This window comes from Solea solea, chromosome 11 (genome assembly GCF_958295425.1).
Source record: "Solea solea chromosome 11, fSolSol10.1, whole genome shotgun sequence".
In the NCBI taxonomy this organism is placed as follows: domain Eukaryota; kingdom Metazoa; phylum Chordata; class Actinopteri; order Pleuronectiformes; family Soleidae; genus Solea; species Solea solea.
Window position 1 is genome coordinate 3273739 of NC_081144.1, and position 18633 is coordinate 3292371.

Below are 18633 nucleotides of genomic sequence, written 5' to 3' on the forward strand. Positions count from 1 at the left end.
GAGGTCCCTGTGGATGATGGGTGGGGTCCTGGTGTGGAGAAAGTGGAGGCCTTTCAGGATCTGTCTGCACCAGCTCCGCAGCACCTTGGGCTTCATTACCTTGAAACGCTTCAGATATCTGTAGAAGGAAAATCGAGGCACATATTTGGATTAGTCACATTGTCAGGACTCATCTGTAGAATATCTGCCGTGATCAAACGCTCACGTTTTTAGCGTCCCAGACGTCATGAGCTCTGTGACTAGAACTATGCACTTCTTCCCTTTGAGGGGCGACTCCCAGAAGTCATAGAAACGGACAATGTTGGGATGTTGTAGCCCCTTCAGCATCTCCGCTTCCTCCTTAAAACGCTGGCGCTCCACTTTCGACAGCTTACGATCCTAGAGGGACAAACAACGGACGGAGGAGAAATAACGAACATGAAACTGTAACCTGACATATTTATATTAATGTATTTGCTTCAGGAGAAAACTCAGTATTGCTGAAGGCATGTCCCTGCACAATTTCGAGGGAAGTTGGTGACAGTCTTGACTTGTGCACATCTCTTAAAAAAGGACCATATGTGTATCAGAGATGATAACAGTCAGTATTTTGTGTGAGAGAGAAGAATCCAGATCAGTAGCTTGCAACAGAGCAGCAACATGACAAAGCTTTTCTTCTATCTTCCATGGATCTAACATGGAGTCAGGGTGGAGAGACAGAAGGGTGACAAACCACAGCTACAATGACTCCACGGGGAGAATGAAACCACACATTAACATGGCCACACCCACAGCACACTGCAGCTAAAGGTCACATGTCATTGATCTTTTCCATCTTTCTCCTTCACTTGCTCACTCGCTCACTCACTCTCATCCACTACCTTTTGACCCCCCCCCCCCCCCCGATATCTGCGATATCTCTCTCTGCACCCCTAACAACCAACCACTCCCTTCTCCATCACCAACCATCCCACGCACACACACACACTCACTCCATCCCTTTCCTCTCCAGTTCTCAGCAAGGCTGTGCCCACACTGACAGAGCACGTTGCTCTTGCTCGGGTGCCGAGGGTTTCTTTGCTGCAATTCCCCGTTTTTTTCTTAACCACCACCGCAACAATTTACGTAACAAACAGATGCGAGCATGGACTGAAAGCAGGATCCCACCCCTACCAGAGACAGACTACGCAGACTGAGCAACTGAGCGATATCTACTCTTTTTTAATTATACAACCACAGTGAACTCCCAGGGAGAGGCAAAAGCAGAGCAACTGCAAACACTAGCCGGAGTAACCTAAAAATTAACAATGAAAAGATGTGTGCTATGATGTAATGTGTTGAAGAGTAGAGTGACAGAGAGATAAAGCACAGTGTGTGTGTGTCATATCAGGTTTTGTGTGCAAGTGTGTGGGGGGTGGGGATTTTTCACCACACTCTTCTGAAGTCACATGAATAATTCAGTTCTGCAGAGAACCCTTTTTACTGAGGCAAGCTGAGCAATAGAAGACAAGAGGCCGGGGGCCGCCCAAGTTAGGTTTTTTTCCCCCCAAGTGTTCCTTGCTGCAGAGCAGCAGCATATGGCCTGGAGTCTACCTGAAACGCAGGTTTAAAAGGAGATGCAGAGGAATGAGACAGACAGCTAAGATCTAATTTTAACCCTGAAGCAGTGCAGCTTTCTTGCCTTTAGGCAACACCCCTCTCCTCCCATCCCCATTACTCCCTTTTTCACTCCATCCTCATAATTTCCCATCTCATCTTTAAGAAAAATGTTGTCGCATTTCTTGAATAACCCACCACAGATCTTCACACAAACACCTCCATTAGCTCCACTCCAGTTTTCCCTCTCAGTAGACTTTCAGGCTCCTGCCACATTCACGGGTAGGTGTTGCACAGCATGGCGAGATGCACAGACAGATCCATATAGATACTGAGACAATGGGAGAATGTCACTCCCTCTGGCTGCATTCTTCTGTCCCAACCTGGTGGTAAAGCTAAACAATTTATCTTCATCTTTTTTTTTTAAATTTTTAATCTAAATTGCAATTTGAAACAATACAACAAATATTCAGCCTAGAAACGCACAAGACATTTTCATGTAATAAACAAACTATCCAGCAGAGGGTGCTGTGAAAGCAGCTTGGCCTACATCCTTGTCCTCTTTGTTTATCATAACAAGACAACAGTGGGTGTTAAGTTGTTTTGAAACCGACAAAAAGTAGTAGGGGAAGTATTTTGGTGCTACACGACAGATGGCAAACGAATGAACAAATCTGCAGACTCAGCTGTTAGCTTAGCCGTTAGCCTCAACGGGTTCATACTTCTCAGATAACGGTTTCAGTAATGATAGTTTACTTTTCAAATTCTACTAACAGGATGACAACCTAGAGGAGATATGTTTTTGATGGTATTGTCATGTCAATGATCCATCACATCTCAAATCTATCACAGTGAATATTTGATGAATGGTTACTTCAAAAAAAAGAAATATCACACACCAAATCACAACTGCCCTAAACTGAGCACAAGGGAAAACCCCAAAAGGCTTTGAGGTTTTCATGTTCAAACCTGACCTATGCCCAAATAGTCATATCCTGCATCTTTAGCTATACTATGGTTTTCAAGTTTGTATTTAGAGTTGTTTTAGGGGGTTTTGTGTGTATGAAGACATTTCTTGAAACAATTCCGTGTTTACATAAACGAAAGAGAAAAACACAGTTGAAGGAAAGTTGTGTTTTTGTGGGCGTAAGGCCAAAGTGTTGCTTCCGTTTATTTTACTAAAGCACCACAACAAGTTGGCTAAACTCAGCCAACATAAACAAACTCCACAGAAACCTACGGCTTCTACAATTTTTTTTTTTCCCAAACCTGGCACATGGTGTGTCTGACAGGCTCGGATCAGGTTTCCTCGCTCTCTAATGCACAAACAAGAGATAAAGCAAATCAGAGACATCAATATATGAGGCCAGTTAATTGCTTCCTTGTTATTATGAAGGAAGTGGGCTCTTTATTATGTTGCGTGTGAAATCAAAACTGTGTTTGTATTAATTTTTGGAATCTCATCAAGGTTACACTTCACACTTGCTCAAAGGAGCCACCTAGGCAACGTCAAACTCACACAGAGAGCCAACACAGGGCAGTGGGGACAGAAAAATAGATGGTGACATTAGTAGGAAGCAATCTATAAAGCTATGCTCAACTCCTCCCACTACATCTGTGTGCTGAACTCTATTAGTAGCCCAAACCTGGCACAGCACACATACATCAGAATGAGATAAAAAAAACAGTGGGTCTCTCTGGACGGACCAGGTAATAGATTTAAACATTAGTCCTGGGACCTCTGCTGAGCAATATACCGTGTAATTGCTCAACTATGCGTTAAAATCAAGTTCCTGACCTAATGTCACATGCCATCTTTACAGCCTACTGTCCATTTAAGTATAAATAACCTGTTGGAGAGGAGAGTTGGCTGTAAGATCGGCTACTTGACCCGATGATCCAAGACTTGACAAAGCAAGTATGTCGATTACAACAGCTAAAGTTTCCTCTATTCATCTTAAAATTGTTTGGTCCATTTAAATGTCAAAGAAATTGTAAACGAAAGTTAATTGGAAACCTCAGAGACAATTTCAACTGTCATGAGAGAAAACTGAAATGAAATCAGAGTTATTTTTTGACAAATAACACCAATTATTAGGCAAATATTAAGTAGGTAATTACTAATAATTGTTGCAGCCCTAGTCTGAATAACTGTGAAGTCTGTAACCTGTAACAAAGTTTAATTAACCACTGTGTCTTCCCTCCTTCTACTTATGTGATGATCCAGATTTTTAGTTTATATGCATGACGTGTCACATGGATCACCACCTCTCAATTGAAGGATATGAGATTAAAAATATAATATTGCTGCTGCTTCTTATTAGTAAATCAAAGTCACACAGACGGCAGCGAAAATGTGCAATGCAACACAAATCTGTCAAATTAGCAGCCTTGGCGTGACATTCTGCTCCCCAACACACACACAAAGACGTGTGTAAGCTTACAGTAAGAGAGCTCTGCAGGCATGTCAAAGGAAGGATTTACCATTAAATTGGACATTTCTACCATAAAAACAACAGCAACGTATTAGGTAAGTGAAAGAAAAAAAAAGCATAAAACACCAACTGTGTGTACAACAGAGCGCAGGAATAAATGTTGAGAGGCTAGTCAAAACATTGCATCACTGAATGATGCAGCCAACTATACCCGCAGTAACTACACCTTCTCTTTGACAAAAAAAATGAACACTGGGGCTCAGGAGGATACAGCAGCAACTAATTATTCACTAATTGAGTCAAACTGCTCCCTTGTGAGAAAGAGAGCAGTGGGGTTGAACAGGCCACTTCTCACTTACTGCTTTCTCCTGAATTACTTTACTACAATAAACTGCGATATCACCAAAATATAAAATACACTGATTAGCAGCAACAAAAAGACCAGTAATGGTGTTTTAATGCTGTTACTGAAATGCAGTGTTTGTATATACAACAAGAAGTTCATTTTGAACCATCAATTTCAAATTTAAAAGTGTGCAAAGTAGTCATATTAATGTTACAAATGACCACATTTACAGCAAACATCTTGGTAATGTCCTGTATTTGCTCACACTAAAAAACTGTATGGGAATATATGAGTCTAATCAACACTCGCATCTTTCCTGGGGGCAAAAAAAAGTTTACTTACTTTGGTTCCTGTAGTTCAAACAATTAAGGTAAAGCTAAGGTGGAAAGAACATATATATATCTGTGGTAATGTCTTGGATCAATAAACCAGCAAAGTAAACGTATAAGGAGTAAAAGTTTTCAGCTTTAGTCCCAATAACAGCAGCTAAATTACACTTTCTTGGATTAGTCCGTCTCTACAGCTTTGCTTTCCTAATTACGATTAGTTACCTCATTAACTCGACCTCATTCTGATCTTTTGTTACAGCGAACACATTGGAAACATTTGTCAGGGATTTACAATTAAAACTGCTACAAGACTTAGACAGGTAAATCTAATATCCTCTATACTATATAAGTGTTGGAAAATATGTCACTTCAAATCAAGTAAAGCTGGATAATACGTAACAGTAAACGTCAAATGATGGAAGTAATGGTAAAGATTAGATTTGTCTATTAGTCGTTTACGCAACCATTATTCTGAGGACAGGGCATTGTCTTCCACTCATTTGATCAGCCTTAACAAAGTGTTATCCTTAACTATAACCAGTTAATATTTAACCCAAACCTTAACCTAACCACAATTCAAATTTTGGCACTACTTAACCAGTTGCTCAGAAATGATGTTCTGTCTCATTGAGTCTCCATGAGTACAACTGGCAAGCTTTATTCATTTATGCAGGATAATTATTTGTAAGAGCTGTATCTTATTATTTAGATATTACAACAATGACGAGGATATTAGGCATCTAAGCACATGAGCCCTTGTTGCCAGGTTGAAGGAGGTATGCTCATTTCTTTGGCCATTGTGCCACCTCACTGCACCCATCCTTTATAACCAACGGCTACTGCTGTGCGTCTGCTGCTGCAAAAAGAGCTGTTGCGGAGCGAGCCATGAGCCAGCGGCCTGCCCACAGCTGAATAGTTTCCCATCCATCATGACTGCAGGAGGCACTGGCTAGCTTCAGCTGGTCAGTGGTCATACTGTGTTATCTCTGTTTAGTGTTACCGTCATGCTGCCACTCTTGGTGGAAGCTATGCCTTCTAGCGCAGCTACTGCTGCCGGAACAATGGTACATTTTAAACAAGGAAAATGTGTTAAAGAGGCTAAAAGTCAGGGACAAGATGACACACCACTGTGTGACAGACTGATTTTAGCTGCATTCAAGTGAGCCCAGAAAAACTGGAGGAGGACCGATTACAGAGGTGACGACGGGGAGATGTATGACAAGGAAATTAACAGGACGAAAACAAAGTACTATGTCACTGCTCAGCTTAGAACTAGAATTGTATGACCTGTAAATGGCCCTTAAGTTTGTTGCATGAGTATAAGTGTATGAGCTTTGTCTGGCTGATTGTGACCAGGAGGAGTTAGCCAATATGGTTTACAGCAAACAAACCTCTTACAGACCTCTTTCCTGTCACAATCTTAACACGTAAGCTGACAAACAGTCCTTTGACAAAGAGAAACAAACAAAAACAAAGCCGATTACACACTTGCCTCCTCAAAAGACCAATGCTGGGGCTTATGCAATCCCACTGACAACCACCAACTGATCACAACCTTGATTAAGGCCGAATGGCGCAGGATTTTTGAGATCAATGCTGATATCACTATCAGAGTTTTAAGAAAAAAAAGGCAAGTGTCAGTAAAATATATCCATCCTAACTTTTTCAACGACTTTATCCTCTTGATGGTTATGAGGGTAACTGGAGCCAATCCCAACTGACAAACGGCAAAACACAGGACACCCCTGGACAAGTCACTGGCAATATTATTTTGTCTCTCAAATTTGCTGAGCCATCTAAGAAGAAAATCATGATACACACTCACCATCAACTTTATTACGCACTAGTTAGACTGTTAATTGGCAACCCAATGCATTTAATCACGTAGACACGGTCAAGATGACCCGTTGAAGTTAAAACCTGGCATCAAAATGGCCAAGAAAGTTGATTGAAGTGACTTTGAACGTGGTGTGGTTGTTGGAGCCAGACAGGCTGGTCTGAGTATTAGAGAAACTGATGATCAACTGGGATTTACATGCACAACCAACTCAAGGGTTTACAGAGAATAATCTGAAAAATATCCCGTGAGTAGCAGTTCTCGATGCAATAATGCAGAGGTCAGAGTAGAATTACCTACTGTCTTGAAATGATAGAAAGGCCACAGTTACCCGAATAAACACTTATTATGGAGGTATGGAGAAGATCATCTCTGAACGCACAACACAGCAAAACCTTGAAGCAGACGGACTACAGCAGCAGAAGACCTCACAGGGTGTTATTATTAGCTGTTCTGTATATGCCAGGCCTGTATGTGGCGCCGTAACGCTGCCACAGAAAGAAACTAAACATGCCAAACAAGACGCATACAGAGGTAGGGCTATGGCATGATTGTTTACCCAAAGTTACATATTGTTGTATATAGAGGGTGGAGTGGCTCAGTGGTTAAGACCCTTTGTCAAAAGACTTCATGGTCGCAAGTTCAACTCCACCCCTGGCAGCTTGTACTCAATTCCCTTGTAAGTCGCTTTGGATAAAAGCATCTGCTAAATGACATGTAATGTAATGTAAAGTAAAATGAAAATGCAAGGGTTCTCTGGGACCTGTTTTCCAAAAAATAGCATTAAGGGGCTCCCAAAACACTTGTTCCATGTGGATAAAAAGATGATACGATGCAGAACTTTTGCTGATTCTCTTAAACTATCTCAATCAATAAACCCTGTTTCCACCGTAGTGTTTTGGTTTGGGGTAGGGTATGTATTTTCTTTGTGTTTCCATTTGAAAAAGTACCAAAATAACTGCCCCCAACGGCACCCTTCCCTTGGGTACACGACAATCACCTGATTTGGCGACAGATAAACGTAACTCCCTTGCGACCAGTGTTTCTTCAACAAATGCAGTCTCTTCTTATACAAAGCTTGACGTCTTGTTGAGAGAAACAGCCACAAACCGAGCAGAAAACAACAAACTTGAGGACATCAAGCAGCTTTTTTTTGTCTGCCGTGTCGTGTTGACATCACACCGGTACAGCGTCACACTGCTTTTCTCGCCGACATGGCCAACGGGCACAGCCCACAGCCAGCCAACCAAGTAAAGGTACCATTCTCAGTCGAAATGCAAGCCTGACCCAGGGCTTTACAATTCCAAACCTTGCCATACCATAATGAAAACACAGCATAAGGACCAAATCAACAAGGCTGACAAGAAGCAGTGTCTAACGAGTGTGTCCAGCAGCACCTAAGGGACAACAGCTGGTGGTGGCATATTCAACACACAAACACACACTCATGCGCACACAGACTTAATGTAACACACATACTGAAACACACCATACCAGCTACAAATAGCTGTGGTGCTATGATACCCAGGATGGCACTAACGCCCATCCGTCCTGAAGTTTACACAAGTATTCAATACTGTGCTCAATGCCCACGCAAAACAGTCCAATCCAGATAGGACTGGTAAAACCGAGAGTATGGAAGGTAAGCAGCCTTGTACATGTGACCCTTTAACCTGATCAGTAATGATGATGTTTGGAGCTGGGAACAAGCTACAGTAGAATGGTGAAATGGGTAGAGATGTCCCGAGTCACGAGGGCAGCAGTGCCAAGTCCCCCTCCCTTGACCATTTTATCAGCTGCTGCAGTGTAGGGGCACAGAGCCAGAGGGACAGTCTTTATTCAGCATAATTCTCTAACCCAGGCTCAACACCACACTGCCAAAACACAAGCAAGCCTTTTCCCTGCAAGGGAAAACTTGAAAGCAGCTTTATGTCTTCTTTCCAGTGGTGCCTTTACATGAATTATTATAAAACAAAATGTGTTAAATTCTTCTCTGCCAGCTGTGCAATGCAAATGCTACTTCAACGCTTTAGTTGGTTAAGTTAAACTTTAGCTGCGGGTTAAATTAGATACACAGACTGCTGGACAATACATTTAAAATTCACATTACTAAACTATGTCAGGTTTCAGCAAATGGAAGCCAAAGTAGGAGGAGAATTTCTTTAGGATCAAAGATCCAGTGATTAATGAGAGAATAATAGTGGTGCTGTCAAAGGCAGGAGTGCGGCGTGGGCTGAATTTTTATGTTATGAGAATGACGATGAAACTTACAGTAGACTAATAGTCGAGTAATGAAAGAAGATAAATCAAAAAAGAGTGCCGAGTCTTGAATCATCATTTTTTAAGCTTTTAAAATAAAAGTGAAGACGCAGCATTTTCAAACATATTCACCTCCTGTGGTAGTGTGGACAACACATGCATCTCACAGCAGACTTTGTGTTTTAAACAAAAATATAGTAACCTGGATGTAGCAGAGGATCCATCAGTTGTATTTATTAAAGCAACATGTCAAACAGACTTGCTAACCCAATGTGATTGAACCTAACATAATCTGGAAAATGTTGTCACAAACCAGCCTGACCCATCATGTCCCAATAGGCTGGGGTTTCTATCCACCCTCTCCTAGTAAGATGTAATTCTATGTTTCCTGTCAATGAGATACAGCTGTAAATTAGCTTATATTGTTGTATAAGAGTTTTTTTTCTTAATTATTTCTTTCACTATCCAAATAATCTTTTATTCTGTTTAAGGTTCTCTCTTCTTAATTTATATTTAAATTCCCTTGCATATGTTCTGAATTAGCAGTGACCTGGGTACTCTTTCATATCTATCTATAAGTACTTTGTGTACTTTTTATTAGTAATTTGTTTGTCATGATGGACGGTCCACTGGGCACATGAAGATTAAGTTGTGTAGCCATACACATACAAGCAAAACAGCTGGACTATTACCTACCTATAACCTATTACCTTACTACCTTTTTCCATATTTTTCTCTCTGGTACACCTCTTATCATGTATGTAGTGTAATGTAATGTTATAATAAAGACCCTTTAGTGTCAGTTAACCAAGTACAAAAACCACTGCTAAAGAAGCCTCTAAAAATGACCACACAGCCTCTTTTCATCTGATGCAGCTGAATACAATGAGTCAGTCTTCCTTATTCTCAGGTGTTTTGAGCAGTGATTTCATTAGAAAACACTGCTCAAAAAAGGTTCCTGCACAAAAGGAGCTTTACAAATGAAATCAGCTGTTAATTACAGTTTACCATTGCAGTGACTTAAGACTGTGGTGCTACAGTGTGGCCATTTGTGACTGCTTATTGTTTCATAAATAGCTTAGTGATGCAGAGGTAAAAAAGAAAGAAGCTAAGCAGGATGCCTTAACTGGAAACAGAATTCCCCAGAATTCCTCCAGGTTGATTCATAATAAAGGCTTTTACAAAAGGGATCACAAAGCAGTTGTGACACTTTGTTGGAAGAATGACGGAATCTTAATCAGCTCAAGGTTAGACTGCAGGAGTGTAGTTAACCTGCAGTTGTGCAAAATGTCATATTGACATAAAAGCCACAAACCAGTGCAGGTCGATACAAGACACCAGGCACTCACTGCTGGAATATCTATTTCAGACAAAACAAGGACTGACAGAATTGAGTAGTACAAACACAACTAATGGCGAACATATCCATTAGTTACAGTCCAACTATAATAAAAATGTGAAAAGGAAAAATGTCTATAAACTATAAATACACATGACAAATGCAATTAAAAAGTGCACTACAGTAAAAGAGGAAGAGAAAAAATCCCACACAGAGATCCTCTCTAAAAATGGATTTAAATCCAGAACTAGAATTTGCCATCACCTTTTTTTCTTGTCAAACACATTTGACAAGAACTAGTAGCTTCACCACATGAACAAATTAAATTTCCTGCTGTTTATATTTAAGCATTTTAGATCTTATAAAAAGATCATATTCACACTTTTGTACTTGTGCCACATTGAGCCAAATCCTCTTAAAAATGGCCTTTTGCCAAACGTGAACTATACAATCCCTTGGGGGTATATATATATATATATATATATATATATTTATATTTATATTTATATATATATACCCAAGGGATTGTATAGTTATATATATACACACACACATATTTGTTTGTTTGTTTGTTTGTATGTATATATGTATATATATATATACACATATACATACATACACATACACACACACAGTACTTCTACAGACTAATGTACAATTTGGCTCGTGTGGTATCATTAACAGCCCTTTTGTGGGTGGGTTAATTGAATTTTATAGCTATATTCTAGCCTTTTTCCAAAACTATAGAACGTTGATATACAACCATGTATTTATTAGTACAAATGTAGCTGGCAGTGGTGTTGTAATGGACTGCATTATATTTAAATGTGTTTCTGATATTGTTTTCCTCTCCTGCTTGTAAAACAAGTGAGCCAACAGTAGATACCTCTCAATAAAATGCACTCAAGTTCAGCTCCACTGCAAAACACTTAAATGAATGCCTCTCTGACAGCTGTCTTTTCTTTTTACACATACATTAACATAAAGTAAAAAGAAAACATTTCTTCCATGGCATCTCTTTAAGACATTGCCAGATTAAGATTATGGTACCAGACTAAACCAACATGCCAGGTTAAACTATATCTGTATATCACTGGACTACACAGTTGAAATCATTACGTGCAGCAACTCCAGGGAGGGTTATCTAATGATAGCATATTTGAAATTCTGAGATTGACTTTGTTCACTTATTCAAAGTAGTTTATCTCTGTTAGCTTTAGGACAATCCTTTCATACTGTATGTACTTTACAGAAGGGCCTTGCTTTATGAAGGCCGCCAACTTGGGCCGCACTGTTTCTACAGCAGTGCAAATGGACACACACTTTTAAACGAAGGCTGACAAATAAACAGCAAAAAAAAAAAAAGCAATATCCTTTCTGGTAAGAGGCCACTGACAAATGTCCTGACAAAATTATACACCCAATCCCACTAGTCAAAAGAAAAATTAAATCCCCAGGTTTAAATATTGGTTTATTTTTTCAACCCATCAGTGGGAATGATTCAAATGACTCAGCAAAGCACATGGCTGCTATTAAATCATGACGTGGGTGTTTTTAAATCATCGTTGGCATCACTATTAACATAAGACGAAGATGAACACGCGACTATCGCCATCGTGTGCTGTTTTTTTGCCAATAATCCGCCATTTCCAGCACAACGTTATGATGCGTACAGTCGTTAGCAGAGCTGTTAGCAATTATGTTTTTAGTGATCCTTAATTTTAAACGTACACACTGGAGATTTAAACTCATAAGATTTTCTGAGCAAATCCTCTACAGGAGTGTGTACATTTCCCCAAACTAGACTCTTGAAAACAAGCCTACAAGAGCTGTTCCACAGCCCTTACTCAGACACAGAAGCTGAGGCATGCCTGAAGATGAGGCCCACTGATAACCACTGTTATTGACAGCCACTGGGTCAGGCCACCTTTGCCTCCCTGGCTCTCCTGGCAGCCAGTGGACTGTAACTAATGACCCATTTGGCCAACTTATTCCTTTTTTTTTGTCCCATGTAAGCGGTCAAAGGTTGGGGATTGTTCAATGGCTTACATGGTTAATCCAAAGAGAAGGAGACAAGCAATACTCAAATGTACATCAGCATCGATCTAATCCACTCTACAGAAAAATCTCATGTCTAGAACCAAAGCAAAACACCCACACACAGGTTGCTTTTTATATCAATGCATTGACCATTGCCAAATCTAGATCTGCGTTCACAGACAGAACAACAAACTTCATGCCAAATACCACAGAGAAGTCTGCACCGAATCAGGAGTAAACTCTATCTGCAAAGCGTGTGTACACAGCATTCAACACCGAGATTAAAATCTATACACAGACGCACAACTGGCAGAAACAGGAAGTTTAAAATAAATTCCATTGAGCAATAATAGAACGAGACAAGGCAAACAGAAGCAAGAGAAATATATATTCCTTCTCGACAATGAAGAACTCGCATTATCTTTCGCTCAAATTAACATCCTCGCATGAGCCAGAGCCATCTGTGTTGTGCCAGCAGCCTGGCACAGAATCAGAGATGTGAGGGAGATGGGCATGGGAGGAAAGGGTCAGTGTTATGAGAAAGAGAGGGCGTGAGGAAAGGGAGAATAAACACAGCACCAGATTTAAATGTCCAGGCAAGAAAGTCCTGTATAGTCATATCTCTTTTTGCCTTACCTAACACATACAACTCATCCGTTTCCCGTGTTTTCTACCACAGTTTACTGATAAATGCAAAGCTGACATCACCTACAGGCAAACCTTCTCTGTTATCTTAGAGCAAATGTGGTCTCTTCATTGCCACATTTTAAGTAAATAGGGGACTTTTAACTTTTGATTTTTATCATGTTCAGTTTGTGTTTAAATGGATTCACTCATCAGCTACAAAGCTGCACGTGTTAAGTTTCATTCTGTTAAAGCAGTCATGGAAATTGTCAATTGATCCCATACAATTTTCATTGTTTTCCATAAAAGCCAATTTAGCATCCGCTATAGACAATGAAAGTGCATTAAAAAGCTTTTGTATGGGAGTTTCTGTCATAAGATAATGTGTGACCAGGCACATTGATGATGTTTGGCTAAGATGAGTGACTGCATAAATATCACATATTTAAAAATAGCAATTAAGTCTCTTGAGGGGAATGGGAGATGACCCTCTGATTGATTATTCCATGCCGAGCACAAAGCACATCTATGATTGGTTAAGAGATAAAATGCATAACTTGTTTGAAACCTGAGACTGGTGCAGCAACTTTTAAAACACCAAAATGGGATGTGGGCACACCCAAAATACACACAAACAGTTGGTGTAAATGGTTTGTGGTGTGAATTAAATTAAAATGAAACGGAGCTGCTCAAACCTAACTTTGCCTGAATATAATTGAAGTTTGGACAAATACGCCTCGTTATAAACCCGTTTAAATAGTTTACATTTCTAGACGCAGGAATAATTAACAGATCACAAATAGTTGTGGTGAATTTATGAGGGCCCCTCCTTAATCAATGATTCTGCTCCTCAGGAGCAGATGAACGACCGGGTGCTCTAATGAAACACATTAATCAGTTCAGTGTTTTGTTTAATGTTAGCATTAGCAGTTTTTTTATAGAGGAATATTGACTCCAAGCTAAAAAACAAAAATGTGAGAAAATGACAAACATTACATGATGATTTGCATGGTGATTAGCACAGATTATTGACTGACCACTAGAGGGAGTTTAAACATGCCTCACTGGGGGGAAATAAAATCCCACAAATTGTTTCCTGTTCCACATCCTGTTATCTGTGGAGTCCAGTGTTGTCACACTGAGGGAAACGTCATCATCCAAATGAGATAATTATGCGTCTCTCACTGCAATTGTACTCATTCTTAGCCGATTGTCACGTTATCTTTAAAGCTCTTTGAGCGATAAGATGTGTCACTGCCTTGTGATGCTACAGTCATCCAAAACAGGTTTAGCTCTATTCATTGCATCAAGCAGGACACATTCTTCAGTCCCTCCGGTCACTGACTCCACATGTTTTCCGGATCCTATGCAAGTTATTCACCGAGGCCACAGACCCGCCACACGCCTCACAGCAGGCTACAACGCACTTCATCTGCTTCCTGTCTGTCTACCTCCTGTTGCACAGAGGGAGGGAGGGATGCGGCGAGTAGCACAGCTCATAACATGCACGCTCACATGCTGGGACAGAGTTCACAGACGTATCCCTCTGGCTCTGGTCCCTTCAGTAACCAGAGTCAGTCTCATTACATTAGCAGCTAGCCCAATGATTAGGGGGGCGAAAAGAAAGGGTGGTTGAATGTGAAACGACTCTTTCAACTATTTTAATCTGTATCATAAAGGAATAACAATTCGCAGTAAAAGTTTTCTTTCTTTGAGGGGCCGGTCATGCTCACTGTAGTCCCCCCCCTTAAGCCTCCTGAGAGAGAAAGGGAAAGGGAGAGGGAGAGAGAGATAATCCCACTGCAGTCTCCAAGTGATGGAAATAATTAGTTAATACCTTTGCACTGTCTAAGCTGCTGATTTTCTTGTGTCTGAGCAACACAAGACAAGATAGACTCTCCTTGTGTGCGTTTGTAAAAATGCTGATCACAATACTTCAATGGTGATAGCCATCCCCACGTCAGCAGCTAATGCTTGTCAATCACTATTCCTGAGTAAACCATTTGAGATTTAGTTGTGGTGGTGGTGGTAACCCATTTGCAACTTAGTGGACTCTCTCATGAGACCCCGGGTTGATTGACAGCCCCCTGAAGACATCACCATTATGCTGTCATGATGTGTGAACCTTCCATCGACACAGAGCACTGAGAGAGAGAGAGCTTCCCTAAGAGTCAGGCACGCAAGCATTCCTCTACTGACAGACATCACTGATGACTATTTAACTGAGAGTATGCTTGGGCGTCACAAATACCCCATTCCCACTGGTCAAAACAGTTCAGTCCTGGGTTTTAACAGGTTTTTCACCAGCTGGAATGTGTTTAATTATCATTTACTGCTCGGCCGTACGACTATACGCACGGTCTCTTGCTGGTTTTCAGTAAGCCAGCCCCGGCTATTTCTGGTAAGCTGTCAGCCAGCCATGCAGAAATGTTCTACAGTTGTTGTCTGCAGAAGTTAGTAAGGTAAACAGAGCAGATTTTAGATCTATATTGGAAATTTTAAATCACAAATGTTATTTGGAAATGTGACTGGAAGTAAAAGGAGCTCAAGGAAGTTATTAGGAGTAAATTTTGCCTTCATCAGCTTTATATTTGCCAGTGCTGCGTCACTTCCGGCACAATGCTACGACGCATTTATCTTCCAGTGGTAGCCATTAAAGTATGTCACGAACTGTACTCTTTACAACAGTGTTCAACATTTTTTATGTCCTCAACTGGATCAATTAAAAGATCGACTGAAAGAGGGGCCAAAGTAAAAGACACAAAATAGTAACACCACCGTAGCATTTTCACTGAGTAAATGAAGGTGTTGTTTTATCTTTGTCCCATTCATTTTGTTTGTCTGCACATCCATGATGTCAATACTCATGCACGGGTAACGGGTAAGTAAAACACCACAAAACAGACCAACCACTAGCATTGAGAAGGGTGTTACCATTTCAAAAATTGTGGCTACACCCGACACTTTCAAGGTAAAAGCAGCTTAAGAGACTAGATGGACAGCAGTGGTACTTTACCTGCAGCTCACACCAGGCAACCTCCACCCAGGTGTCAGTATCCAGGCCCTTGTAGACCGTCTTGAAGGAACCTCTCCCCAGCTCAATGTCAAACTTAAGGAACCTTCCTCCTGGAGATGTGGAGACCGCTTTCATCTCGGCCTCCTCCTCGTTCTCCTCACTGGCTGCCTTGACAGTGGATTTGGCACCATCATTACAAACAACATTTAATGCCACTCCACCTTTTTCCTTCTCCTCGTCGGCGCTGGCACTCTCTGTCGCACTGTCTTTTTGAATACCCTGACTTTCGGTGCTGGACCCCTCTTGAACACCCCCGCTAGTCCCCCGAGTCCTGTCCACTATTGTTCGTAGGTTAATGTTCAGGATCTTATTCCTGTTATCACATTCAGGTGCTTCAAATGACTGCTCGTCTGGTTCTGAGAACCAGAGACTTCTCCTGATAAATTTTTGATGCACGTTCCGTTGATAGCTGGACGAAGGGTACGCACTGGGATCACTCCCACCCCTCACTACTGGGTCAATGAGGTTGATATCACCCATGATCACCTCACATTGAGAGTTGGGTACAGATGGATATTTCAGTTCTTGGTGGGTCCCAGAGTATGAATTAGACTCTGGCTCCATTGTGATTCTTAAAGTTTCAGTCACTTTGGTTTCCAGGTCATTCGGGCCATGGCTTCACTTCCCAGCATGCAGATTCAATGACGGACACCTGTAGGGCCCGGTTTTCTGCAGAGGCTCCTCACGACCCTGGAATGGATGGCACTGAAGAGGTTTTACCCGGTATAGATGCTGCAAAAGAAATGATGGCCGTCAATGAAACAAAATCCAATAATGACCAGCGTGTAAGACAATACTAACGCTATTATGTGAACTGCATCCGCCATTACAGTGGTTTCACTTAACAGGTGGATTAAAAAGACAAGAAAATTTGTTTAAAAATAGCCGTTCCCAATTGTGAAAATCCAGCTCATGTGCATGGGTTTTCAGAAAAACGCACAGAGATGAACTGATGTAACTATTGTTGTCAAAAACATTACTTATATTCCCTCTCCTTTGTGGCACTTCAAAATAGGACGTTATGTTGTCAAGCCAGGTAGTATTTTCAAGTTATTCATGTAAAATATGAATATATTTTTCCAATTTTCCACCACCAACCTAAAGTGAGTGCTTTTGTTAAGTTTTTCCATAAATACAATATATTTCACACGCAGGAAATATCATTTAAACTAAACTACGGTAGAGTCATGGTGGTATTTTTAGACCGCAATTTAGTGTTGGCTCGCAATACTTTTTGTTTTCCCTTGAAATACTTTCGCATTCTCTCGCAATTCCTTCCCCAGCGCTACCCAGAGCTCGCCTCAGGCACCTATCAGCTGGGGAGAGCCGGGGATCAAATTCATAAGTTGTTCTGGCTATCCCGCTTCTTTAATTGGAACTGTGGAGTTCTCGCAGGGAGCAAGTGCCATGCAGGGCCGCCTGAGGCACTGGGAGCTCTGGGTAGCACCTGGGAGGGAAAACTACTGCCAGGGAACGTGAAAGTTTTAGTGAGGGAATGCAAAAGTTCAGTCTAAAAATATTTCCCACCATGACCCTACCAAGGCTCCATACAAAACAAAATGCTTCATAAAATATTAACTGTACATAATAAAACTTCATCTGCAACATTGCACAGTTAACTCTTACTTAATTTTCACAGTTAAAAATTAAACTTTTTTTTTTATGATTTCTCATGGTCCACCTGCGGTGCCTACTGGGCCCACCGGGGGACCTCGACCCACACTTTGATTGTCACTGTTAGCAGAAAGCCTCGTAGTTCAGGTGCAGGTGAAAGAAAGACTAGCTAACCGCATCTCACGAGACGAGTTAACATTTGGTTTGTCATTTTTTGTGAAGTTTAAATTTGCCCCAGCATTTAAACAACGTCCATTAATCTTCACATAGTGGAAACAGATGCTACTCACCTACTTCAAAAAGGTGAAGAAATGCAGCAGCACCAGCAGCAGCAGCAGCACCGGGCGGCGGCAGCAGCTACTCGCACACACGAGCTACCCAAACACACAGTGCCTTGACAGAAAAAACGTCACTTTACGTTAAACTGCTGAACGTCCACGACATTAGGGGCACTTTAAAACCTCCATATTATCCTCATTTTCCGCGACAAACAGCCGCTGCAAACAAATTCCCCTTCAACTCGCCGTTAGCTAACCAAAAACTGACTCCATTGTGGCAACGGTGGAAGAGGACGAGTCTATTTATCTCCTCTGGGTTCCCCGCATCCCTCTCTCCCTCTTCGTTGGCGACACGAAAGATGCCGAGTGTCTCCGCTTCTCCTTCGTGTTTTCTGTGTGTGTGTGTGCGTGGGTGCGTGGAGGGTGTAGTTTTAAAATAACACGGGCAATTCGAGTTTGGCCGTCAGCCCCACGGAGATTTATTTACGTGTACGACTGCTAGTCGTCGTCCCTTGTCGTCCCGACCCGTCGTTGTGTGCGACTACACCGGCGGCGAGGAGCTTCACAAATGTGCTTCCCATTCAGCTCGCTTGGTTCCACGCCCCTGGTAACGACTGTGGCTTCGTCCAATCACACAGCTCCCTGACACGCCACAGCAGAAACAGAGAGTCGGCTGCTGCTGCTGCTGCTGTTTTATGCTGCTGTTATACTGCTGCTGCTGCTGCTGCAACATGACACACATTTCACACCAGCAACTCCAACAAAGACTCTTTATATAGATTTTATAAGTGGAAAAACACACACGAATCATCTGCAAAATGTTCCTCCACAGCTTTTATCATCACATGAAACAGACAGAGGTGGATCGATTCATCAATCGA

The 18633-nt window shown here is 41.4% G+C and overlaps 1 protein-coding gene across 12 annotated transcripts in view; it reads right to left on the reverse strand.

The window, feature by feature from the left end:
• Window positions 1-18346, reverse strand: part of LOC131468161 (serine/threonine-protein kinase WNK2-like) — a 46368-nt gene extending 28022 nt beyond the window's left edge. For 6 of the 12 annotated variants that reach the window (XM_058642137.1, XM_058642136.1, XM_058642135.1 and 3 more), the window contains exons 1-4: window positions 17765-18343; window positions 15801-16592; window positions 206-378; window positions 1-118 (exon numbers count right to left, since the gene is read on the reverse strand). The exon at window positions 1-118 is cut by the window's left edge and continues 103 nt beyond it. In XM_058642137.1, coding sequence (XP_058498120.1) covers window positions 1-118; window positions 206-378; window positions 15801-16424 — 915 coding nt within the window. In that variant the 5' untranslated portion in view covers window positions 16425-16592; window positions 17765-18343. Of the gene's footprint in view, window positions 119-205; window positions 379-15800; window positions 16593-17764 lie in introns of all 12 variants that reach the window. The other 6 variants (XM_058642132.1, XM_058642129.1, XM_058642128.1 and 3 more) reach the window with 3 other exon arrangements.
• Between the last annotated feature and the right edge of the window lie 287 nt (window positions 18347-18633).